Source organism: Dermochelys coriacea, chromosome 3 (genome assembly GCF_009764565.3).
Source record: "Dermochelys coriacea isolate rDerCor1 chromosome 3, rDerCor1.pri.v4, whole genome shotgun sequence".
In the NCBI taxonomy this organism is placed as follows: domain Eukaryota; kingdom Metazoa; phylum Chordata; order Testudines; family Dermochelyidae; genus Dermochelys; species Dermochelys coriacea.
The window spans coordinates 167327862-167354497 of NC_050070.1; the positions used below are offsets into that span (position 1 = coordinate 167327862).

The 26636-nt window shown below is 39.4% G+C and overlaps 1 protein-coding gene across 2 annotated transcripts in view; it reads right to left on the reverse strand.

Annotated features, from left to right (window-relative positions):
- The window catches only part of CENPF (centromere protein F), an 80790-nt gene that overhangs the window by 15510 nt on the left and 38644 nt on the right, over positions 1-26636 (reverse strand). Inside the window, exons 10-14 of one of the 2 annotated variants that reach the window (XM_043511756.1) lie at positions 23534-23662; positions 21102-21224; positions 16797-16932; positions 11521-15080; positions 874-3183 (exon numbers count right to left, since the gene is read on the reverse strand). In XM_043511756.1, coding sequence (XP_043367691.1) covers positions 874-3183; positions 11521-15080; positions 16797-16932; positions 21102-21224; positions 23534-23662 — 6258 coding nt within the window. The remainder of the gene's footprint in view (positions 1-873; positions 3184-11520; positions 15081-16796; positions 16933-21101; positions 21225-23533; positions 23663-26636) is intronic. The other variant, XM_038397357.2, reaches the window with a different exon arrangement.

The following is a 26636-nucleotide window of genomic DNA, read 5'->3' on the forward strand; positions in this document are numbered from 1 at the left end:
AGATTATTAATCTTTCTGACCGCTTTTTCCCCAGACTACCTTTACTTTCCCCTCTTCCCCCCAATGTTAATTTCATTGTCCTTTCTCCTCTTCCCTCCTCAGGGAAGAGAAAGATTCTGGCATTACACTTACTCTTGCTCACGCTCTCTCTCCTGTTTCTCTAGCTCCGAGTCATCTCTCCACACCCTAGTGGCAGTCTCCAGCTCTATACCTTGATCCAGGATACATTTTAAAAGGGCCATTTGTTAAATAGGCAATAAGAAAGTTGATTCAAAGCCCAATGAAGTCAATAGGAGTCTTCCCATTGACTTCCATGGACTCTGACTTGCGCCCTAAAGCTGCCAACGGTACCACAGATACAAAAACCCTAAATACAAAACACACACAGCTATCAGTAGGTCTGTGGGTATATGCAAACAAACACCTACACTGCATACACATTACCTGGTAAGTGAATGCATATCTGTTAGTGCATACACCCAAAATCTTTGTAGCATTGCAAGTGCACACATACAATTTTATGGCTTTTCTACATTGAGGAATTAATTCGGATTATGGTAGGGTATGAATTTATAATGGCATATAGTTACTCCTGATTAACTCCCTGCAAGGATGATCTTATTCCAGAGTAAAAGTATCCACATAGGGAGTTAATCACAAATAGCTATTATACAACAACTCCCTGTGTGACAAACATTCACTGAAAATCAGACCTATTGTTTCCACAGCACCACAAATTTTTGTCAGTGATTACTGTACAACCCTCAGTTTAAACTCATCTGGACTTTAATTTGGCAAGGAAGCGGTCAGCCTAGAGGACTTTCTATCTCCATTCTTACAAAGAGGACTGTACAATAGCTTAAACTGAATTACCTTTTCAACAAGAGCATTTTTTTCAGACAGTGTGGACTCCAGCTCCTTGTCAAGATCTTTATGAGATGCTTTTAGATTTTCTAGGATAGTCTGCAAAATTTCATTATTAGATAAATGTTGAACCTTCTGCTTCAATTCAGCTATTAAATTCTGCAGCCCTTCTTTTTCCTGCTTCCAGCATTCACATTCATTTTCTGCATGTGATAGCTGTACAGAGAGCTGCTCTACATCTTTAATTTTCTTTTGTAGTGCACCATTTTCTTGGATCTTCTCATCTAGGGTTTGTTTACAGTCTGCAAGTTCCTGTACAAGTACTTCCAGTGATTGTTCTAGTTTGGTACTGATGTTTCTTACTTCCTGAAGTTCCAGTAATAGTTGTGTTTTATCATGTTCAAGACAACCCACTTGATAATTTAAGTCTTGTTCTTTTGCCTTACAAATTTCTAGCTCATTGAAAGAAAGCTTTATTTCCTCACTTGCATTTTTCAGCTGAGATTTTATCAATACTGTGACATTTTCAGACTCTTCTTTAATTTGCATACTTTCTTTCTCCTTTTCTTCCAGCAGTCTTACAATGTTAGAGTTAGAAGATTCTAATTCAGATATCTTTTCTTGCTTTTCTTGTAGTTCTTTAGTCAAACCTTCTTTTTCTGACCTGAAGGCATTGACTGCTAATTCTAAACTTTTCAACCTTTCAGCCATCTCTTCCATCTCAATTTTTAATGTTTCTTTCTCTGCATTAGCAGTCTCTGCCTGAAGAATTGCATCTTCTAGATTTTCTTCAGATATCTGCAATTCTCTTTCAAGCTTCTCAGTTTTGTCCAAAAGAAAGTCTGCTTTCCGTTCACTCTCTTTCAGTTTTTCAACTGTGTGGCGCTTTTTCTTCTCATCAGATTCTATTTTCATTTTCAACTTCTCAATTCCATATCGCAGTTGATCCACCTCTTCTTGTGTCGAGTTCAGTCTAGCAGCAAGTTCGCTTTTTTCAATTAATGAGCCTTCCAAAGTTTTTGAAAACTTAGAGTTTTCCATTTCTGATTCACTTAACTTAGTCTGCAATATTTCAGACTCTCCTAGAATCAATTTTTTTTCCTCCTCCAGATCCTGCATTTGGTTTTGCAACTTTTCTTTTTCTAATGTGAGAACCTCTGCATCCTTTTCCACATTCTGCAATTGCTGCACAAGATAGTCTTTTTCCCTTGATAACTGATCTACATCAGATTTTGTGGTCTGAAGCAGTTTGGTTTGTGTCTTAGCTTCAGCCTCTAATATCCTGATAAATTCAGTAGCATCCACTTTATTTGACTCTAGCTCTTTTATTTTCTCCTGCAGTGTTTGATACAATTGATTCAGCTCCTCTTTGTTCTCTGACAAAATGCTCAGTTCTTGACTGAATTGGTTTCTCTCCCTTGTGATTACAGCAAGTTGCTCTTGAAGAGTTGAAATAGTTTTCAGTTTATTTTCACCGTCTTTTTCTAATTGCTGATTTTTTCTCTGAAGTTCCTCTATGTCACCTTCTATGGACAGGGCATGGTTCTCAGTGTTCTCTTTCTCAGATTTTATTCTCCTCAATTTGTTTTCAGTTTCAAGGAACTTCTCATGCCAGTCTCCTTTGGTCATTTCTAAGTTCTTCAGCATGTCTGTTACATCAGATAATCTAACTTTGTACACGTCCAGGTCAGACTTTGCCTTGTCAAGTTCTTTTTCTAGAATCATAACTTTATAAGATATCTGGTGCTTATCAAAAGAAACAGATTCAAGTTTCTCATTTAAGTCAGAGTTTTCTTTTTTAAGTTCTAGAACTGTTTTTTCTAATTCTGCATAAGCAGTTACCTTTGCAGTTAGTTCTATATGCTGCAAATCCAACCTTGAGTTTAATTCTTTGATTTCCATGAGCAGAGCATCAACCTTTCTATTGCTTTCTTCTATGCCATGGAGCAGCTTCAGGTTTTCACTAGATGTCTGCTTTATCTGTAGCTGAAGAGTTTCAATTGTTACCTGATTTTCCAAGAAATCCAGAGGTGTTAGAGATATGTTGTGATTGGAAAATGATGATTCACTGTGGCAGTCTGTCTTTTTCTCCGATGTATTTCTATATTCAGTCTCAGAGATCAGTTTTGCTGGACATTCTTCTGCAGATCTTGCTTCCGTGACCTCAGCTACATTTTCACATTCAGAGTTCTCTTCTATAGTAATTTGTTCACATAGTCTTATCTCAGGTTTCTCTCGCTTGGGTGCCAAGTTTTCATTAGGCAAACTATGCACTTGCAACTGATGCACATCATTATTTTCTTGTTCATTAGGAGAAGTCTGCAATTGGTAAAAGTCAGTGAAAAACAAGAGTGAGTCTACAAAGAACACAGAGAAATTTCTTACCTGGTAATTTTCTGCTAGCAACTTCTCTTGTTCCTAACAAATCAGTAATGTCACTCACCTGTGCAATTAGATCCAGTATTGTTGCTGGAGGCTACATGATTAAGCCTCACCCTTCAACTCAGGCCATTACAAGAGTTATTCCAAAGCTATAGGAAAACTCTCGCAAACTATTACTAACCTTAAGACAACCTGAAATTATAATAACTAACGTTAAGACAATTATACATTTAAATCTCCCTTTAGAAAAAATATTCCAATTTTCTATAAATTGTGTCATGGTCATTTATCAGATAAGGACAGTGGGCTGAATGAAGAGATGCTACTAGTAGAAAGAAAATGATCAGGTAAGAAATTTCTAGGGCTGTTGATTAATCGCAGTTAACTCACACATTAAATTTAAAAAATTAATCACAATCAATCAGTTTTAATTGCACTGTAAAACAATAGAACACCAATTGAAATGTATTAAATATTTTTGGATATTTTTCTACATTTTCAAATATATTGATTTCAATTACAACACAGAATACGAAGTGTACAGTGCTCACTTTACATTATTTTTATTACAAATATTTGCACTGTATGAATGATAAACAAAAGAAATAGTATTTTTCAATTCACCTCATACAAGTACCATAATGCAATCTCTTTATCGTGAAGTGCAACTTATAAATGTAGATTTTTTTTGTTACATAACTGCACTCAAAAACAAAACAATGTAAAACTTTAGAACCTACAAGTCCACTCAGTCATACTTCTCGTTCAGCCAATCACTTACACAAACAAGTTTGCTTACATTTATGGGAGATACTGCTGCCTGCTTCTTATTTACAATGTCACCTGAAAGTGAGAACAGGGGTTTGCGTGGCACTTTTGTAGCTGGCCTTGCACAGTATTTATGTGCCAGATATGCTAAACATTTGTGTGCCCCTTCATGCTTCAGCCACCTGTAGCGGGGTGGTCACCTTCTCCTGCCCTTAGGGGCTTAAAACAGTCCAGGAGAGGGTTGTGGCTGGGGGCAAGCAGCTCCTGGGCTGATTGAGGAAGCAGCCTCAGTTGTGGCCGCGCTCCAATCAGAGTTCAGCTGGCCCTTATAAGAGGGCAGTGGGCTAGGAGCATGCTCTCTCTGCCTTTAGAGGGAGAAGGGCCCGGCTGCTGGGGAGCGTACCTGGGTACCTAAGGTGGAGCAGAGCTGGGGGAAGGCCAGAGGAGCTTGGGAGCTCCGGCCTGGAAACCCCCCAGGCTGTGGCCTAGTATAAGGCCGAATGATACTGGGGTTGCAGGGGACAACCCAAGGGTAGGCAGAGGCAGCAGGTCCAACCCCCCCCTTGCCTGTGATGAGTGGCTTGTACACTGCAGTCTGCCCCAGTGTGCGGGGGCTAGATGGTGACTGGCGGTAGCCAAAGACTGAGGTGAGGTGGGAATAGTGTGTGGGGATTCCCTGGGGAGGGGAGACCCAGAGACTGTGGGGATACTGCCAGGGGGCAGCACCCTGGGTAAAAGGGGCACCGGGGTCCGGGATGGACACAGGGGCTAGTGACAAGCAGGACAACGGCCTGCAAAGGGCGCTCCGGAGGCTGGAAGAGCTAATTCCCTGAGAGACCAGCAGGTGCCGCCGCAGGGGCGAGTCTCGCTCTGCGACACCACCATTCCAGAGGACATGCTTCCATATTGATGTTCATTAAAAATATAGTGCATTAATTAAATTTGTGAACATTTGGGGAAGCATTGTATGTCCCCTGCTCTGTTTTAGCCACGTTCTGCCATATATTTCTGGTTATAGCAGTCTCGGATGATGACCCAGCACATGTTTGATTTACGAACACTGTCACTACAGATTTGACAAAACGCAATGGAGGTATCAATGTGAGATTTCTAAAAATAGCTACAGCACTTGACCCAAGGTTTAAGAATACGAAGTGCCGTCCATAATCAGAGAGACGAGGTGTGGAGCATGCTTTCAGAAGTCTTAAAAGAGCAACACTCTGATGCGGAAACTACAGCACCCAAACCACCAAAAAAGAAAATCAACCTTCTGCTGGTGGCATCTGACTCAGAGGATGAAAATGAATATGTGTCGGATCATTATTGAGCAGAACCTATCATCAGCATGGATACATGTCCTCTGGAATGGTGGTTGAAGCATGAAGGGAGATATGAATCTTTAGTGCATCTGGTACGTAAATACCTTGCAACGCTGGCTACAACATTGCCATGCGGATGTCTTCTCACTTTCACGTGACATTGTAAACAAGAAGTGGGCAGCATTATCTCCTGAAAATGTAAACAAACTCGTTTCTCTGAGTGACTGGCTGAACAAGAAGTAGGACTGGGTGGACTTGTAGGCTTTGAAGTTTGATATTGTTTTGTTTTTGAATGCAGGTTTTTGTACATAATTCTACATTATGTAGAACTACATTATGTAGTTCAACTTTCATGATAAAGAGAGTTCTATTATTAAGCACTATTATTAAGAGTGTGATTAATTTTTTTAATTGCTTGACAAGCCCTTGAAATTTCTCATTATGTTGAAGAACTTCTCTTCATTCATCAGAAATGGGAAATAGCAAGCAGTGATTCACAGAAGTGTGTGTGGGAGGGAAAAAGGATAAATCAGAATTTTAGCTTTTGTTAGAATAGGACAGAATTAGGAGTTCATCCCATATAAAGCAAAAGCTTCATATTGAAGGAATTATTTGAGAATCAACCAAGGAGCAACCTACAAAAGGATGCCTCTGCAGAGAAATGGGAACCTACTTTGCAAATCTTCCTCAGATGAGGCTCAGATACTTTTGTCCCACATTACCACTAGGGACTTTATCGAGAGAGCCTTGATTCACTCAGTGAATGGTTTCTCAAATGTCTAGGGTGCCATCTAGTGAAGCATTTTAATATCTTGTCTGTAGCAACTTTGAAACCCCCAGGTCCTGCATTTTGGATGGAAAGAGATGATGAATATATGATTGGCGTGTATATTCTATATACTTAAGATACATCTTTTAGAGATCTAGGAATCCCCACTAATGCCACAACCTTTCCAAAGTTAAAGTTGAAACCAACTAATTTCCAAGAATTGTGGAAAGAGGAATTTACCTTGGGCAGAAAAGGTTATTCTTACAGCCCAGAAACCTCTCTTTACGACCGATCGACCAAGCTGCAAGAAATCATTCCAAAACCTGACTTTTGGAACCAGTAGCAACTAGAAAAGCCAACTGCTGGCAAGTCTGATGAAACTTGACATTTGGTGCTCAGTTGGGAGTTTGATATACCTGCATAAAGAACACTTACGGCTAGTATCCAAATTTATTATGGTGTTTGGTTGTAGGTCTCTAACCAACCATATGGGAGAAACTCCAGTGTAGCTAAAATCATCCAACTGTCGTGATTATTAATTTTTTGTACTAATTAGACACCAGGGCCCGAATGTGCTGGGTACCAGAAAAATATATAACAAAGATAGTCCTTGCACCCAAAAATGTATTGTTTCCTTTGCACCATAAGTGAAGCTTTACAAGAACAATGAATGAAATTTCCTGATTGAATTCTGTCTGGATACCAAAATGCATCAGTGAGGCTAAAAAAGTGTTTTTAATTTATAAGGGGGGATCGTACTCAGAGGCTTGCTATGTGAAAGGGGTCACCAGCACAAAAGTTTGAGAATCACTGGGCTAATGGATAATCTCTGCTGAACTGCACTTTTCTTTTGACACGAAGGCTGTTCAATTGTAGGCAGCTCAGGTACAGATGAAATGGGGACATGCTTCAAGCGATCTGGTTTTTCTGCAGGTATAGTGTAGATTCCTTAGCTATCAATCATGTCCAGAAATTCTCAGGACTTCTTGCTAGTGAAGAACTAGAAGGATAACTTCATCTCTTTCCTCTTCCGTTTATGCAAACTGTCTTGTAAAGCAGCAGATTCTTCTCTACATCTGACATTATTTCCATGGCCTCTGAGAGAAAAGTTCTGACCTCTGGTTGCTCACTTATGTTGAAAGGGATTTAAACATTCATACTTCAGAGCATAAGCCAACCTCTAACAGGAGATAGGAAGAAATTTGCCTTGTGGGTCAGTTATTCCATAACTGCCCTCTACAGGGTTTCTTGAACCTTCCTCTGAAGCAACTGCTACTGGCCACTGTCAGATGACAGAGGACTCAATGGACCACTGGTTTGATCCCATCTGTCCATTGCTATGTTTTTGTTCCAACACTATTGAATTCTGTAAAAGTAAACTAAAAGGAAGTGTACCCTGACATACTGAAAAACTGTACAGCACAAGGTGTGAGGTTGAGAAAGATGGATGCTCTTTTTTCTGAGTGAGGGACCATAACCTTGGGGTCATCTTGCCTTCCAGGTATGCTCTTCATCAAGTGAGGTTTGTTCCTGTAGCAATCATCCAAGGGCCAAAGTGAAAACTGAGTTGGCTTAAAGTATGTTGCTTGTACTTACCTGCTCCAAAAGAGACATTTGGACAGGATCTGAGAATGACGTGTCCACAAAAAGAATTTCTGAAGACACATTGTGAAATCCCACTCAGAAGACACTACCAATGCATGGCATCAGCAAACCTGGTCACTGGAGAAGATTGGCTACAGGATGACTGCTGCCAGGATACAACTGATGAGATGAAGTTTTGAGTCTTTGTAAATCTTTACCATAGTGGTAAATTTATAGTCAAAGCCATGCCTATTTTTAACCTGGTTGAACAATTTCCTGCACCGGATTCAGAATATTCTTGATTTTGAACTCCAGGTGCGTTGGAATCCTTTCTAGCAGCTGGCAAGTTATAAATGGATCTGTTTCTCTGGACAGGGCATAAGCAGTGATGTTGTCTATAAATGGATCGGGTTGTGTAACTTGGGACCTCAGCCTTGCTGTGACTACCACCAGCCATTTAAACCCCTGGACACAGAGAGTAGGTCAAAACGAAGAGTCTTGTATAGGAGTTGTAAAGTCTTTACACACAAATGATCAGCATCACACAGACAAAATGAAGATTTAATTGTTTGGGAAGAAAAATATTTAGGTCTTCCATGTGAGCTTCTGCTTCACACTTTTCCCTCTGCTAGGCAAACACTCCCTTCATGAATGCCTTTGGTGTTGGCAGTGACCAACAGATTACTATGCTGTCTTTGACAAGGAGGGTTCAGGCTTCTGTTATCTCAGCGACTAATTTTGCTGGTTCCCCAAATAACCTTCCACTTGTAAATGTGGATGCACAGGGTATGGATGATCTTTTTTATGATCATGAGTGTAAACAGTTTCCTTATAGCAAGAGAGCAAGGATTGTTTGTCACAAATCACATCAAGATAGAAGAAAAATTGCCATGAAAGAGCATCTTGCACACCACTTCAAGAATTTGACTAGACTGTAACCCAGAGAACTCTCACACTCAAATTGAGGATCATATCCTAGAGCAGTGGTCCCCAACCTTTCTTGTGGGAATAACATATTGCTATTCCCAGAAGACTGTGGCGGGCGCCCGACACCCCGCCGCCAAAATGCTGCTGTTGAAAAGCGGTAGCGGCAAGAAGTGCCACCGCCAAAATGCCGCCAAGAAACAGCAATGCTTCTCGGTGGCATTTTGGCAGCGGGGTGTCCTGTGGATGCACAAAAATGCCCCGGCGCGCACCATAGTGCCCGCGGTCACAGAGTTGGGGACGCCTGCCCTAAAGACTGTGACTCACTTGCTTGCCACCAAGTAGCTTTTCCTTACTAAGTATAAGAAATGGCCACAGTTGAAGTTTTGAAATTTTGATGTCGTGTCCTCACTTTTTTGGTAAATGGAATCTTTTGGAAGGAACCCCCTTTGGGCGGCATGGCTATGTCTCTTTCTGGTATGATTACTGCTGCACTTAAGTTCCCCAAATTTACAAATTTTCCATATATTTTTATATAACATTTTAGTTTAACATCTAGTTTTAACTCGAAATGATGGTCTCAAAGGAGGAAAGTATGAGAAACTAGATAGTTTATTATTGAAGTTTTTTTCAAGACACTGGCTTCCAGTGCTGAGAGAGTCATCTGGATTTGGGGTTTTTTTCTGTGTGATGGTGTACATGGGGTACTTCCCCCAATTGTTTACAGAAGTGAGGTAGCATGCTAATCATCCTGATCTGGGGATCTCTCAACTAAGGAGGGATACTGAGACAAATGCGGATTGTTGGAATAGCCTGCTAGATGGCCCCAGGTGCCTGAAAGGGTTCTATCTACACCCTCAGGCTGGCCAGGCAAGAACTCAGGTAAGTACTTCCAAAGAAAATTAATACCACTGGGGGCTTTTTCCTCAGTAAAGCAGGAGCCATTTTGAACATGGGAAGGGATTTCTCCTTGACGCCTCTGTAATCCCCTCATGGTGCAGCTACATAAGGAATGGAATTTTTAAGTGCCGCTGTTCTGGGCACACACTGTCTGAAACTCCTTAGACTTCAACGCTGAGCAAGCCTATGGAGAGAGGGAGGAGATTCCAAACTCCTTTCCCTGGTAAAGCGTGGGTCCTTGACCTGATAGATGGACAGGAACACTCCATTGTGACCTAAAATTTGGGCCCCCTTCCGTGGTTGAAAGAGGGTCCCAGGCTGAAAAGCAGAGGTGAACAATTTACATTATCCTGCCACCTCAGACAGGGCTTCACAGAAGTAACATGCGTCTCTGCATGCCCAGATTTTTACAATTACTCCAGGGTGGGAGGGGGCAGTGACCTTGATACAGAGCACTCCAGGAGACCCGTATATAGGAGAAAACCCCAGCAAACACATCCTAAGAGTGGGAAGGCAAGAGAAAAAGTTTAAAGCCTGATGTTTATACAGCCTGCTCATTAATCATACATAGGACTTCCTTACGTCTTTTTGGGACCCAGAGCATATGGAATTTCCAAGTGTTAATCCTGAGCAGGCTACGTGGGGTTCTCATCAACTAGAGAATCCTCATTCTCCTCATCAAGCCTTCTCACAATGTAATCAGGGCTTCAAATAGGCGTGTTTATGTGTGCATGCATGGCACTAGTACATTGGTCCAACAGAGCCCCATCCCCTCACAGAGCAAGGATGGTGGCTTGTAGCAGCAGAACATAGGTCACCCTCTAAGGCCTGGTCTACACGGGAAAGGGAGGGGGGGGCAGGGATGATCAATCTAAGTTGCACAACTTCAGCTACGTAAATAATGTAGCTGAAGTCGGCGTACTTAAATCTACTCACCTCGGTGTCTGCACTGCGGTGAGTCGACTGCTGACGCTCCCCCATCGACTCTGCCTATGCTTCTCGTGCTGGTGGAGTACAAAAGTCGATGAGAGAGCGCTCGAGGTAGACGCGATAAATCAACCCCCACTGGATCGATTTGCTTCCCACCGATTCTGTGGGTAGTATAGACATACCCGATTCTTAAAAAGCTGCCCACTGCACTACTTGGATTTAGCTTGATCTTGCAGGGCTTTTCTACCACTGCAATAGCGGTCAAAGGGAGTTACTGAGAGGTGCTGCGTTTGCAGATCCAGAGAACTTACTTGAGGAGAGGGAGAGAGGAGCAAGAAGTTGAAATTAAATTAGTATTGCAGAAAAATGAACAAAAATTAGTTATAAAACAAAGTTGTTGGGAGAAACTGAACCGCCAACTTGTTCTGCTGGTGGACACAATTTCTGGTGGCCTGTGTTGAAGGGTGGAGCTCAGTCCTGGAGCCTTCAGCAACAACACTGGTCCACCTCCGAGTTCTACAGGTGAGAGGCATCACCGCTTTGTTGCGAATGAGGAGAAAAGCTGGGCAGCAGAACAAACAAAATGTGCACATTTTAGCATGTTTTCAGGTGTCCCGGTAAAGACCTCCTATATCTTTGATAGCCAGAAGTTTATAAGATAACAGATTTAATCAGATTTCCTTACTACTAATGAAGCAGTTATATCAAATGTTATATGAGAATAGATATTAAAAAGGACACAATTTAATATTTTTGCTCTTAAAAGCTTAAGTATAAAATGCCTTATTAACTGTCAGCAAAGGATATTGATATTGCTCTTATCCAGCATTGATAACAGAGACTGAAAATAACATAGCTTTGTTATTTTCTCTATTGTACCATTTCAACTAAGATATAGGACAAATCATTTTGAATAGTTTCCATTTTTGAGCTGTAGCTCGCAAAAGCTTATGCTCAAATAAATTTGTTAGTCTCTAAAGGTGCCACAAGTACTCCTTTTCATTTTACCTAAGTGAACCTGGTTATGGTTTTGCTATAAATCAAATGAAAACAATGATGTACACAAAACTCCTTACTTACATCTTCAATATCTATGCATAGCAGGGAACGTGAACTTAAATCAAGGCCTTGTAGCTGGAGTCTTGCTACTTCTAACTCCAGAGATAAGTGCTCAATCTGTTTCTTCTCTGCTGCCAGCTTATATTCCATCTCCATTGTCACATTACTCAGCTTTTGTTGCCACTGTTCATTGTCAGATATATTTTGCTTTCTGAGGTCATCCGATTCTTTCCTTTCAGAAATAATTAGTTGTTTTAGCTCTTGTATCTCATTTTTCATATTTTCACGAGACTGAAATTGCTCTTCAAAGCTCTTGATGGACTTGTCATACGTCTGACATATCATCTGAAGTTCTTTAATTTTACTCTCCAGATTAGATTTCCTGTGTATAATGCTCTCTCTCTTCGCAATGAAGTCCAATGCCTGATTATGGGGCTCTTCAACTAAACTAATTTCTGTTTTATCTCCTAGAACAGATTCTTGAGAAATATTCAGCCGAATACTTTCTTCTCTCCATTTGCACAGATCGCTATCAAAGGACAACTCCAAAAGATTTGCTTCTGGAAAATATGGCATCTCATTAAGACATGATGGATAAAATGTGGACTTGGTTTCCTCTAATTTAAATTCTCCATCTTTTTGGCAAGAAGTCACCTGCACTTCCACTGAATCAGTATTAACTTTATTCAGACTTGTTGACAATACAGAATTTTCTGCCTTAAGAGTTTTAATACAGGACTGTAGCTCAGACACTTTGAAGATCATATTACAGTGTTGCTCATGTAAGATTTTATGCTCTCTTTGTAAAGAGAAAATTTTCTCTTTTACTTCAGCAAAGTGCATTTTAACTTCTTTGTTGGACAGTTTTAAATCTTCATAGTTATATTTAGGTTCAGTACTACATTCCAGAGATTTGAAAGACATTTGCTCGTTATCAAAGTGTATTCCTACTTCATTTTCAACACTCTGATCCATTAATTCATCAGGAAAAATAGCTTTTTCATCTTTTAGTATTTTAACTTCACTCACTATTTTTTCTACCTCTTCTGCCATTTTATCAGTAGTGGTGCATTCAGTTTTTGAGTCATTAAGTTCAGATGTTAACACTAACTTTTCAATCTGCAACATTTCACACATTTTCTCCAATTCATTTAGTCTGTTCATTATCATCTGTAAAGAGGATATCAGTTGGACATCATCATTCTGGCTTGATGTCAGCTCATGAAGAACCAAAGAATACTTTTCATCTGTTTCTCTTTTAGAGTTGACCTGGGAATCAGCATCAACAACAGACTCCACTGATTGGTCATTCTTATCCACCACTATAAGCTTAGGATCTGGAGTTTCCAATTCTTCTTTAATAGTTTGTAATTCTTGCTGCATCCTCTCTTTTTCCTTTTCACTTTCCTCAAGTTTCCTTTCCACACTTTTTAAAGCCGCCTCCAACTGTATTACCTGTGTGCTGTAGTTTTCTACAGAGACTTCTCTGTCCTCAAGATCCATCTGAAGTAGCTCAAGTTTAACTTGATATTTATTCAGCTCGTTCTCATTTTCTTCCATGGACACTCTCAGCTGTTCTGATGTAGGCCTTCTGTCATGAACTAAGTCACATGCTAGAGATTCATTCTTTGTTTTTATTACCTTGCTCAATTGCTCATTCTCTTGAAGCAAGAAGTTATGTTCTTCTTGCATTTTGTTTTGTTCTGCCCTGACATTTAACATTTCCTGTCTCAAACAATCCAACTCAGCTGAAGATACATTTTGGATATGAGCAATCTCAGATTGTTTAAATTGCAGCTCTGACTGCACTTTCTCAAGTTCCTGAATCAAATCTTTATTTTTTCCCTCTAAGGAAACTAGTTTAGAAAAGAATTCATTACGCTTATTCCTAAGCTGTTTCTCTTGTCGTTCCGATTCTGCTTTACTCTCCTGAAAGTGACTTTTTTGCTGTCTTAAAATGCCTTCTGTGTTGGCATTCTTTTCTTCCATTGATTTGCATTTTCCTTGTAGATCTACAAGTTCTTTTTCAATTTCTTCATATCTTTCTATGAGTGACAGTCTTTCCTCCTTGTGTCTTCTGGACAACTCAGAAATGCTTTCCTCTCTTTCCTTTAAACTATTAGAAAAAATAATGTTTGTTTCTAGTAAGTCTACTTTTTCTTGTTCCAAAGCCTTGTTAATGCCCTTAAGGGTTCCATTTTCTTCAGTAAGGTCCTCAATTTCTTTTTCACGTAAGGAAAGCATTGTAGACATGTCTTTTTTCTCAAAATTCCATGTGTCACATACAAGTTGTAACTGCTTTACTGAATCCTCAAGCAATTTATTATTTATTTTTAAATCCCAAATCTCTGCTTGTTGAGTTTCTAATTCTTTGTTCAAAGTGTGCAATTGCTTGTCCTTTTCCTCAAGGGCAGCTAATGTTTTATCAACACAACCCTGCTGAGCAGAAGTATCCCCTTGCAAGTTACAAATATGGTTTTTAGTCTCTGTCACAAAACTTCCATGCATCTGTTCTGCTTCAACTAGCTTTTTTTCTGTCTCACCTTTGATTTGTACCAACTTTTCATAGGGTTTCTGCAAATGTAACTTAAACTGCTTTTGAGCCATTAATGAAATCTCAAGAGAAGAGCCCTGATCTTGTAGGATTGACATATCCTGTCGATCATTTTTATCGGTTTCTAGGACAGCTTTTGCACAGTGGTCTTCACAGTCCTCATTGATTGTTCCAGGTTCTCTCATTAATACATCTGTGATGGAATTTTTCACTGGAAGAAGTTCTTCACCACCCAAAACAGTCCTGCAATGTTTATTCTGTAAATGTAGTTCTCTATCTTCTGTTACTTCAGAAATATCTTTTGATTTTACAAGATAGCAAATTTTCTCATATTTACCATGCAACTCATGATAACATTGATCCTTTTCCAGTACTTCATTTGCTGCTAACTGTAGCTTTTGTTCTAGAATTTCAACTTGGTTGGTGAGCTGACATATTTTCCAGGTCATATTTTCTATTTCTTTCCGATATTTTTGATCTGAACATTCCGCTTTTTGTTGAAGTTCATCATAAGCTTTTTTCTGTGCCTCTAGTTTTTCACTTGTATATTCTACCATGTCTCTGAGATTTTTAATCTCTAAACTATATTTTTCTTTCTCATTTACCATTATTCTGACAGTCTCACTACTTTCATTACTTTTAACTTGTTGAATCTTGAGAGAACTTTCCAAGTCATTAATTTTGCTCAGCAATTCTTCCTTTTCAGACTCAAGCTTATTCACAAGTTGTTCATTTTCATTTTTCCATTGAGAAAGAATAGTAAACTCCTTTTTTAGTTCTTCACATTCTCCCTCCTTTAATCCAAGGACTTTCAGCAAGGCTTCTGATTCCTTCTCCATTTTACTTATCTTACTGTTTAGTTCCTCAGCATGGTTTTCTCTTTGCTTCAGCAGATGTTGAATGGAGTCTCGTTGCTTTTCCAGATCCGCTATAGCTAATTTCAATTTCTCCAAAGTGAGAGAGGCATCTTGTTTGTTGAATTTCTCTTGGAGTATCTTTAGGTCTTCTTCCTGAGACAAACTCTTATCTATAGTAATAAAATTAAGTGGTTAGTTTGTGAAAGCAAACTATGTCAAATATGCAATATAGCTTTTATGGGTAACACTATAAAATGGCAATATTGAAATTTTTCAATTTTTCACCTAGCAATAAATTTTCTTAGTATTTCAGAATATAAATTACATGTGTTCCAAAACTGCCTTTATTCCCAAATCATGAAATTGTATAGCTGAGACAGTTTCAGCATTGCCAGAATTCAGTTTTGCAGAAAGAACATACTACTGCTAGTCAAATCGCTCTATGCTTCACAGTTGTAACTCTGTTTCTACAGCCCATTTTCACTGAGGTCTGATGGCTTGTACTCTGAAACGCATGGTTGACAGGTAACCGTATCAGATGAAGAATTTTGGTGCCCTATTTGTCCATTTTCCTGTCTTCAAGATCCAGAATATATAAAAATGATCAAGGTGTTTGATGGACTGATTTATGAAATAAAATTAAGAGATGCAGACAATACAAGAGATTTCCTGTATTGCAAAGAGAATTCTATTGAATAACACCAACTTACCATATAAAACAAGACTACGCATTCCCTTCCAACTGGACAAGTAAAATTCAATGTCTTCAAGACCCCAGAACTTGGCAAGAAACAGTGACAGAGGGAGGGGAAGGGAAATGATAGCAATTTATAGTTATTTGAAATATGTCAACACAAAAGATGGAGAAGAATTATTTAGGGTGGTGATTCAAAGGGGGAAAAAAGGTACAACTAGAGAGGATAATCAGAGACTAATTAGAGAAGAACAACTGTCCGGGGGTTAAAGGTGACAGCCTAGGACTATGGGCACCCACATTCAGTTATGTTTCAATTAGGACAAGTTATTGTTGGTTGCAGTGCAGAGCTACAGCACAAACATCTTCCAACTTATTTTTTGTTCATAACTATTCCCTCTAGAAAACTGATAATGGTACCATTTGACACCTTACTAGATGTAGAGTAAGAACCACAGATAGAAGATAGTGAAAGCAAGAAAATGGACTTAGAAGGCATTACATTTTATTAGCTAGCTAAAGTGCTGCCACATGCCAAAAATAAGATCAAAGCAGTTATTTGGATGGACTCATGGATTGGAGAGTACAGAAATACTGATTAAAATGGGAGCAGGACTGGGTCCATAAATTTAGATATCTCATTAAGTGAGGTTAGACTTCTACAGAGATAAGCAGAGAAGTCTCCTTTTCAATGGCTATTTAGCAGAATTACCTGTTCTCTTAAACTTCAGTATGCAAAATGCATTTTCCCAACCAAATATACAAATGTAGGGAAAAGTCAAATTAGGGCTCGGCAGGTAATATTTCATCATGTTTTAGCTTGATGGAGTCCATATACAAGTTAAAGAATAATAATTTGAGGTGTATTTGTTTGCTTGGGATTTTAAAACACAGGAGCACATTGTAGTATTTAATTTGCTGACCATATAGTTTTGTTTTGGACATATTTGTTCCTCATTTTAAATAGCTTTAAAACCATATAATTTTGTGAGTTAGAATATTTGTATAAAAAAGTTCCATCTCAGTTTGGAAAGAGAACTGCGTGTATTAGCTAAAAGTTAATTTAACTATATCACACAATGGGTATTCCTTGGGTATGCTTCAAATCACCATTTATAATGAGGTTTACAGATCCTCCACACTGAAGTAATAGTTTGTAATAGGATTTAATAGGTAGAAATGTGTAACTCACTTTTCATCTCTTCAGCATAATTCTGGCTCTCCTTTAGAAGCTGTTTGGCTGTTTTTAGTTGTTCTTCCAGCTGATGGATTTCTCGTGATTTTTGATCAGACTGGCAGCGAAGAAGGTTTTTTTCCTTCTTCATTTCCTACAACAAAACATTAGTTACAAAACAGTTGATTAAGTCAATTAACTTAGAGTAGCGTGATGTGGTATACTACCCATCTGAGTCCCATGAAGACTCTGGAAAGTTGGACCTTGGTTTCAGCTGGCACAGGTTACAGCGGTACTTAGGTGGCTCAGGGTATGGAACCAGGGAGCTGCAACCAGTTCTCTGTGGCCTGCACATAGCAGATGTTGACACAGGATAGAATCCATCCCACAAAAACTGAGTCAGTGAAGTTCAGTGACTTGCCCAAAGCCACAGAGCAGAGTTAATTTCACTGCCAGTATCAGAACTCGGGAGAAGTTTCCAGTTCCAGCTCCTGTTCTCAGACCACCCATCTCTCAGTATGGATGATTCAAATATATGAAATTGCTCATTAGCAAGATAGCATTAGATGTAAAGTATTATTAGTCAGTAATACCTGGAGGTTCAGGATAGTACATTTTCTACGTATCTTTTTTCCAAATAAGTTAAAATACCCCATACAACTATGTTCTACCTGGGAACTTAAATAAAAGTTATTTCTAAAAAACTAACTCCTTCCACCCAAACTCCTGCATTGCTGGTAACAGATGGCATGGCATTGGTGGGACTCTATTGGACGCACGCCATCATTTATTCATCTACTTACTACTAGCAGATGGGCACCAGTGCACAGAAGCCAAATTCAAGAAAAGGGAGGGTCTGGATGGAAAACAAGTTAAAACCTTGCTGGCACAGCAGGTCTGTATTTTCAGCTATTTAAACAAGTCACCCAAAGAACATAAATAAAACCATTTCTGCTTCTAGTTATTTTCCTTTCCTCTCACAACTTCAGAGTCCAAAATATCCAACTGTTATACCGAAACACACACACACACACACACACACTCTCTCTCTCTGCTATCAATCACTCTAAAAACACACAGGTGTCAAGAGACACAATTTGCAGGCAATGCTGATGTATGACAAATGTTTCAAAGCTGTATGAATTCTGAGCTTCCCGTGTTCAAAATACCAATGAAATTCAAAGGGTTTAAATGGCTAAAATTCCCACCCCTCTTGCTGTGACTCAGCACAAGTGGCTCTGATTAAGAAGCATTCAACACAAACCTGGAACAAACAACCTAACATAGCTGCAAAAAAATCCCATGCTCTGATGCTGGACTTTCACAAAATCATTTGCAAGAAATGCATTCTCCCACCTTAATCCGGTAAGGCTACATCTCATCATTTGGTATTACAATTTGGCCTCAAATCATATAGGCCTTCATTAACTCCTGATTGAATAAACAAAATCCAGTGTATTTAGACTTGAATGCATCAGCCCTGAAAAATCTGCAGCAGTTACAGAACACAGCAGCATACCTTCTCTGTAATACAGGTTCACTTGAGTACATCAGTCCTATGCTTCACTCACTCGCTGATTCCCCAACAGAACACTGAATCAAGACTCAGAGCTATTTTCAAAGCTATAAAGAACATGGGCCCAAAATACCATCTTACTTTCTCAGACTTCAGTAGCTGTGTTCAAGAACAACTGTCTACACATCAGCAGTAAAACTAGCATATGCAGGAGACACGGCTTTTTCAGGAGCTGGCCCAATACTATGAAATTCACTCCCGCAAAGACATAGAATGACAACTAACATCACCATTTTTCATATTTATTCCCCCCCCTCCACACACCCTTTACCCTCTAGGACAGTGGTTTTCAACTTCTTTTCCATTTGCAGACCCTAGAAAATTTCAGATGGAGTGCAGACCCCTTTGGAAATCTTAGACATAGTCTGTAGACCCCCAGTGGTCCACAGACCACAGGTTGAAAACCACTGTCCCATTTTAACAACCACCTTTCAAGGACCCCTTAGATAGTCTGCGAACTCCCAGGGGTTTGTGGACCACAGGTTGAAAACCACTGCTCTGGGGTATATGGGAGAAACAGAAACCTCAAATGACAGATTCTAGTCACCTTAATTATTCTCAAGTCTGGAAAGCATTCAGATACAACTGCAATTGGCACAATATAGGAACTTAAATAACAATCTCTGATGTTCCTTCTATGACTATTCTGAGCTCTCTTCCCTTTCATTTTCCTTCTAACTACAAATTAAAGGAAAAAATCTTTTAATCAACAATCAAGGTTTTTTTAAAATCAAAACTTACAGCCAGATCCTTGCAGTGTAAATTGGAATAACTTTATTGATTTCAATGGAGCTATGCTGATATATGCCAAGTCAGGATCTGACTTCATAGCTAGAATTTTGTTGATAATGCTGGTCTATAGTGCTTACAAAAGTAAAAATGTACTTGTTTTGGTTGTTAGCAAAGCAAATATAACTAAAAAGACATGTAATGGAACATTATACTGGAGGAGGAGACTTACCCATGTGAATGCAAAGAGGCAAAAAGTTTGGCAGCACCTCCCAGGGATTATTTATACAAATCATTTTGGGGATTTTTTATTGCTTTAAATTGATTGTGTGACCAAAAAAGTACCCATTCCACCATGAAATCTTGGAATTAGGCAAAACACATATCTTAGGAAGCAGCTAATGATTATAGAATTTCCAAATGAACTTAACAAGGGGCAAACTTTAATAAATTAAGGAAATCACTTAGGGAAGTGAACAGGATAGAACTCAAGGATCTGAATGTGGAGGAGACTTGGAATTACTTTAAGTCAAACTTGCAGAAGCTAGCCAAGGCCTGCCTCCCAAGCAAGAGGAAAACATTCATAAGGAAGGGTTGCAAACCAAATTTGATGAGCAAGCATTTTAAAACAGGTGATTAAGAAAAAGCAGAAAGCCTACTAGGAGTGGACTATGGGATGGATCAGGAAGGAAAGCTACCACTTGGAAGTCAGAAAGTGTAGGGGAAAAGTGAGAACTGCCAAAGCCAAGCAGAGTTGGACCTTGCAAAGGAGATTAAAACCAACAATAAAATGTTCTATACTGATATAAATAAAAAGAAAACAAGGAAAGAAGAAGAAGTGAGACTCCTAGAGACTGATGATGGGGTGAAGATTAAAGATAATCTAGGCATGGCCCAACACCTAAATGAATACTTTGCCTCAGTTTTTAATAAAGGTAATGAGGATCTGAGGGACAGAATGAGGAATAATGGTCTCAAGTTGCAGTGGGGGAGGTTTAGGTTGGATATTAGGAAAAACTTTTTCACTAGGAGGGTGGTGGAATCTCCTCCCTTTGAAGTTTTTAAGGTCAGGCTTGACAAAGCCCTGGCTGGGATGATTTAGTTGGGGATTGGTCCTGCTTTGAGCAGGGGGTTGGACTAGATGACCTCCTGAGGTTCCTTCCAACCCTGATATTCTATTCTATGAGTCTAAACAGGTATTTAAAATATTTTATTTTTAGGACTAAACAAAGTGAGTCTCTTGAACCATACTACATAATTAGATTAGACAAATAACTCCACATGAACTCCACATTAATATACAAACTAGATATCATTAGCTTGGGTTTGAATAGAGACTGGGAGTGGCTGGGTCATTACACATATTGAATCTATTTCCCCATGTTAAGTATCCTCACATCTTCTTGTCAACTGTCTAAATGGGCCATCTTGATTATCACTACAAAAGTTTTTTTTCTCCTGCTGATAATAGCTCATCTTAATTAATTAGCCTCTTACAGTTGGTATGGCTACTTCCACCTTTTCATGCTCTTTGTATGTGCATATATCTATATATCTTCTTACTAGATGTTCCATTCTATGCATCTGATGAAGTGGGCTGTAGCCCACGAAAGCTTATGCTCAAATAAATTTGTTAGTCTCTAAGGTGCCACATGTACACCTGTTCTCTTGCCACATGAACTGTAACCCTATCTGTAGTATGCTGGGGCAAAATTATGTTTTTAAACCCTGACCGTACAACCAATTTTGCGCATGGGGTTAGTCCACATGGAATCAATTGCAAAAACTGCAAGATCAGGGCCTTATTTTGTATCACAGCTATAGGTCTTCTAAGATGGTCCAAAAAAGTACAGCCAGAATAAGACAGTATCGAAACAACTTCTGGTGGAAATACACTATTCTCCAACATACAGCTTGCAGAGTTCCCCTGTGAGTAAGTAAGGCATATGTGGCACCAGTTCTTACTGATTCCCAGTTTAAATTATTAATTATTCCAGTTGCCCCTCCGATTTATTTACCTCAAAGTTTCTCCTCATGTCATTTTCCTTTGACTGGTTTGCTAGTAAAGCCTGCTCTGCTCTGCACAGCTTCTGGGTAAGCTCACTGGAGTTGTTTTCCAAACGTTGTTTCACTGCTATTGCCTATGAGAAAAACACATCACATTTTATTTGTAGTCATATTTAATCTATTTTAAAAAATTAAAAATTCCTGATGTCCCTTTAAATGATGAGCTCCGAAGATATGTTATAAAACAAATAAAAAAGAATAAGCTATGTTCTGCTTCCTTTTAAAGAAAGAGAAGTCTGAAGTAACTGTTAACTAAGAGCAGAATTTGGCCCTAAACCTTGAAACTCAGCATGATGGCTTTAAAAAAGTGCAATTAAAAATAGCCCAGATATCTGAAAAATCCATCCTCCTTTCACAGTCCAATCCCGGGTTCTAGATTTTGTATTTCCCTCACAACTGTTAAAGTCAACCATACCAAAAACAGTACATGTTAAGGTAACACAAATCTGTAATTTAAGACTGGGCAAGGATATGAAAAAATTTTTCACGCAAATTTTCAATAATATAGTTGTAATGTATAAATATATTCATAATTTAAGCTACATTTATAGTATAGTATAGTATGTTAATCATTGGGAATCCTAACCAGTGCTTTCTTTTAAGTTCAATCATAACGGCAGCAGGTTTAACTCTTGCTCTCAGTTTTTTTAAAGTAACATACTTTGTCAAAGCAAGCATCTATTAGGTTTAGAAGATGCTTCCCCATTCCCACTTAGGCCTCAACTGCTCATTTGAGAGGTAACATTTAGATGTTGGACTGATGATCTGCTATCACCAAATATGCCATTGAACAGCCAACAAATGGAAAAGATCAATACCAAACTAGACTCAATTCTGTATAATCCAAATACCAAGAGATTGACAAATTATTCTACCTTTTCCACTTACTATATATTCAAAGAATAGATTACATGTTCTTAAAAACAAGTATTTGTACACCTTAAATTCCGTGCATTTATGGACCAACAAAGACATTCAGCTTGCACCTCTGTCTCCATAACTACATTCTTCGGGGGTAAGGGAAATTAGTGTAGTGCTATCCTCTACCTTAAGTTTATCTCATGACTTTATACCACTATCAAAACCAGAAAGTTAACAAGATCATAACTGTACCACCACCAAATTCTAACTGGTTTTCAACCTTTTTTATCTGTTTTATATCTGTCACAATAGCTCTATAGTACTCCAAATTAAAAAGGAAGTACATTTATTACCAACATCAAGAGGAAAAAAAAATGAGAATGAAATCATCTAGTTCCATTCTAGAAAGGAGTATGCTTTTCTGGATAAAAATCTATAGACATCCAAGTTTCAGTATGAATCTAGTGTTTCAAGAGTAAACATGGAAAGAAGAGTATGTGTAGAGAAAATACTAACCACCTCTGTAGAAAATGTTTAATTAAATGTGCTCAGACAGCTAGGATGACACATAGCTATGCAGGACAGCTATCATTGACAAATTTAGAACCTCTGTATTAAGTCTGCGTAGACCGTGTGTATCATAAATCATAAATAAAAAAGCAATTTTCTGTTAAAGAGTGTGGGTGGAGAAAAAGCAGTGCTCAAATCAGAACAAGGCTAAAGGGAACTGTTGCAGGGCATTATGCCCAGACTGCCTTTGGGCCCATCTGTTACCTCAGTTTACCTTCAATCTTTCATCAAACCAGCTATCACGTGGCGATTTTACAGTAGTGCTCTTTTCCAGTTTGGTTTATTATCATAACACAATACTCAAACATACCCTTACCAGCCTCAATTATTCCTTTCAGTTTATAATGCCTCATAAGTTTTTCCAGGTCTTTATCAGAGCATGTCCATCCTTGTAGTCCAACCCCTCTCCTAGCTAGGACTTCTACATCCTGCAGGTCCATCAATGGAGGCTTATCCCTGCACAGTTTCCAGTTCCTTGCAAATCTTTTCCCCCAAAAGTCTTCTGTCGTGGAGTTCTGGAAAATTGTCACCTGCCCTCTTCACAGGCTACCTGCCTGGGAGCTAAGGAGAGAGTACGTCTCTCTGAACTTCTGGGGTGGGGGAGAAGAGGGGTCGTCTCTCTTGAATGACCACAGGCTGCCCTTTTACCTGCCAGCAGGCCTAGTTTAAATGCATGCTTCTGTATTGACCCTTGTATTTATTCCCATCATACAGGGAGATGCGCTAAACCTGACAAAAGGTGCAGCTGTGCCCCAGTCTTTTAATGGACCAACTCACTCTGTGACAGGAACATACCGCAGCTTGCTGACCTTTGATGTATTTAGTTGCACTTTAAAGATATATATACACACGACTAATATTTAACACAGAAAAGAGGACAGTTATATTTTACTTAAAATAAAAACTCAGCATCACCCTTCCATTTGAATCGTTCAGATATTAAAAATCCTACTTTGTCAAGTTCTGCCCGTAGAGCATTGTAGTCATTCTTGGCTTGCTGCAAGTCCTGGTTCAGTTTGGCTCTTATCTGGTTGCACTGCTGATCCACTGTCTGTAAGGAATGTTGCTGACGAAACAGTTCCTAGAAATTTAGATGTTGGGGTGGGGGGCAGAAACACACTCCTGTCACGTTTCTAGTCAAGTTACTGTAACTATTAATACTGGAAAACGTGGGGGAGGGACTGTAAATAATCCCTGTAAATAGTCTCTGTAAATAATTACTAATTATACTAAAGCCCTCTCTTACAAAAATCAAAAAGTTTAAAAAACAATTTTAAGCAAAGCATAAATTCTGTTATGGCCACTAATGGGTCCTGACTCAGTTTGGCCAATCAGAGTAGCCTACTTAATCTGTTACACCAGTAAGGTGGATAAAAAAGAAAAATACTAGCAAATAATGGAATGAAGCTTATATGGAGATCTTCTTTTGAATCGATATAACATTGAGCATTACAACTAAGCAACCAGACTAATCCTGAATAACCATTGTCCTTTGGGGGAAAAAAATTCCCTTCTTTGCTATGGTTACATGTTTAACTTATTGCTGTAACAATGTTTTTCGTGGGGAAAATGCCTTAGTTTTTTTTCAATTTGATTTAACATAAGACTGAGCAGCAACAGAAGTTTGTTAGAGGGGCATTCACTCCTCCCTCCTCAGGTCTGGGGGAGCAGAACTTCACTAATGCACACCTCCTAAGATCCTTAAGAATCTAGCCCATCTCCTGCAATCTTTAGGAGATGCAAAGTAGATATCATCCAGGTATCACTCTTTTTTGAGGCTTCTTCCCAGCCCCACGGTCCTTATGATTAGGGATCTACATGAATTTGAGAGGGGATTTATGTGGAGGAATAGGGCTATGAAGGGCATGGGACTTTTAGAAGGGGGTGTTGGAGTTGGTAAGGAGAAGAGAGGGCTAAGTAGGGGAGCAGAAAGCAGAGGAAGATAGGGGAGGGAAAGCACTAGTGGCTTCTCCTGGCAACAAACCTCTCTGCCAAACTTCTCTTGGCAGCAGCTGCAGGACTCCCCTCTAACAAATCATAGCAGGTTTGTCAGATGGAGAAGATAGTGAAGTGCTAGTGCTTCCCCTCTGCTTTCTCCTAAGCACTCTATCCTCCTGCAAGACACCTGTTCCATCCCATGTCCTCAAGTACCCCCACAACCTGTTCCCACTCTCACTGCCAGCCAGAGACCTGTCCTATCAAGTCTCCAACCCTCTTGGCTCCCAGTGATCCATTTCCCAAAATATTTGTGTCTCCCTCCTTTACTCCCAGCCTCTCTGCCCTCATACCCTTTCCAAAGACCCACTCCTACCCTGGGCTGGCCTGCCAGGAGCAGAAGAATGCATGTGGGGAGGGTCGCACTCAGGAATAAGTGAGCCAGTTATTAGCAAAACATACAAACTTTTTTCTGATTTTTTTTTTTTCAATCTAACTATAAATTAAAGGTGAACAAATTAGTAGCCTGCCTGCCCAGCCTACCTTGAAGAAAAAAAAATGGATTCACTTCCACCAAATTATAACCACCAGACTACTATTATCAACACGTAGGGAACAGTTTTAGTCAATTTAATTCGTGGTAGGCCAATATATTGTTTCAATAACAAATGCAGATCCATTCAGCTGCCAAACTAAAATAAAAGAAAAAAATCCAAATAAACGTAGCAAGAGAGTGTGACAAAGGAGAAAAAAAAAAATGAAAGGAGGAAGGTCAGAGCGGAGACACTTAAAAACATATTTTCCCTCCAACTTTCCCTCAATTTGCATATGAGCTACTAAAATTTGCCCCTTAGTAGCAAAACTAGAATATCATCTGACAAAAACAGTTATTTTCCTTACACTAACTGGTTTCTTTTGAGATGTTTTGTCTACATGGATCCTTCTCTAGGTGTGCATGTGCCCCAGGTGCATGATATTGGGTTCTTTTGGTTGACAGTGTGCAGATGTAGCATCAGCAGGTATCTTAATATGCACACACACCCACACACCTGCAGGCAGAGCAGGCCCAGCCACTTCTCAGTTTCTTTGCAGAAACTGAACCCCAAATACAGAACCCCAAAACTAATGGATTTCACAATAGTGGAGAAAGAGGACTGGTCGTGGGGTCCATGTGGGCAGAACAGCCTGAAGAACCAGAATTACTGTAAGGTAAGTAATTGGGGTTTCGTCTCCAAGTATCTGTTAACATGGATCTCACTTTAGGTGACTAGCAGTTATCTCCCTGTGGAGGGGGATGTCAAGACTCCAATTTACATAAAGAGTGCAGAACTTCCGTAACAAACTGGGCATCAGAACTAGGAGTTGCAACTAGTGAGTAGTGCTGAATAAAAAGTATGCAATGAGCTCCAAGTGGCTTCTTATTAAATTTCCGACATAGGAACATTCCTCAAGCATGTCTGTGTCACTTAAGCCCTAGTATAGTTTGCTTTCATATAAGAAGGTGGATCTAATTTATTTAGTTCATAGATCTTTATGCAATTAAATATCCATTTCAAGAGTCTCTGGGTTCAAATAACGAGCCCTCTAGACCTGTCCCAGATATTACAAAAAAAGTTCTAGGCCAGTTATGGAAAGGCTGTGTTCTATGGAGGTAGTAGAAAAGACATCAAAGACATCACTCATATGAAGTTTTGCCTCTCCAGGAGTCAAATGAGGTTTGGGGGAAAACACTGAAGGCGTATGCATTGATGCAAACAAAAGCCTGAGTCCACTCTGAATAAGAACCTAAGGCGAGATCAAAGAAGAGTCATCTTGTCTTTGTGAAATATAGTAAAAGAGGTCCTGCCATTAACGCCTAAATCTAGCTTATCCTTTGAGTGGAGATAACAGCCACCAAATATCCTGTTTTAATAGAGAGGTGATAAGGAACATGATGCTAAAGGCTCTTAACAGGGACGGGGGGGGGGGGATCATTAGGTCTAGGAATAGAATACTTTGGTCCCAGGAAGGTCCCTCACTTCAAGTGTAGTTGCTGCAGCCAAAATGTCGAACAGGTTGTCAGTTGGCTCCTTGAGCACCACAACCTCCAGCTCCAAGTTGGAGGTCACTCTTAAGCAGCT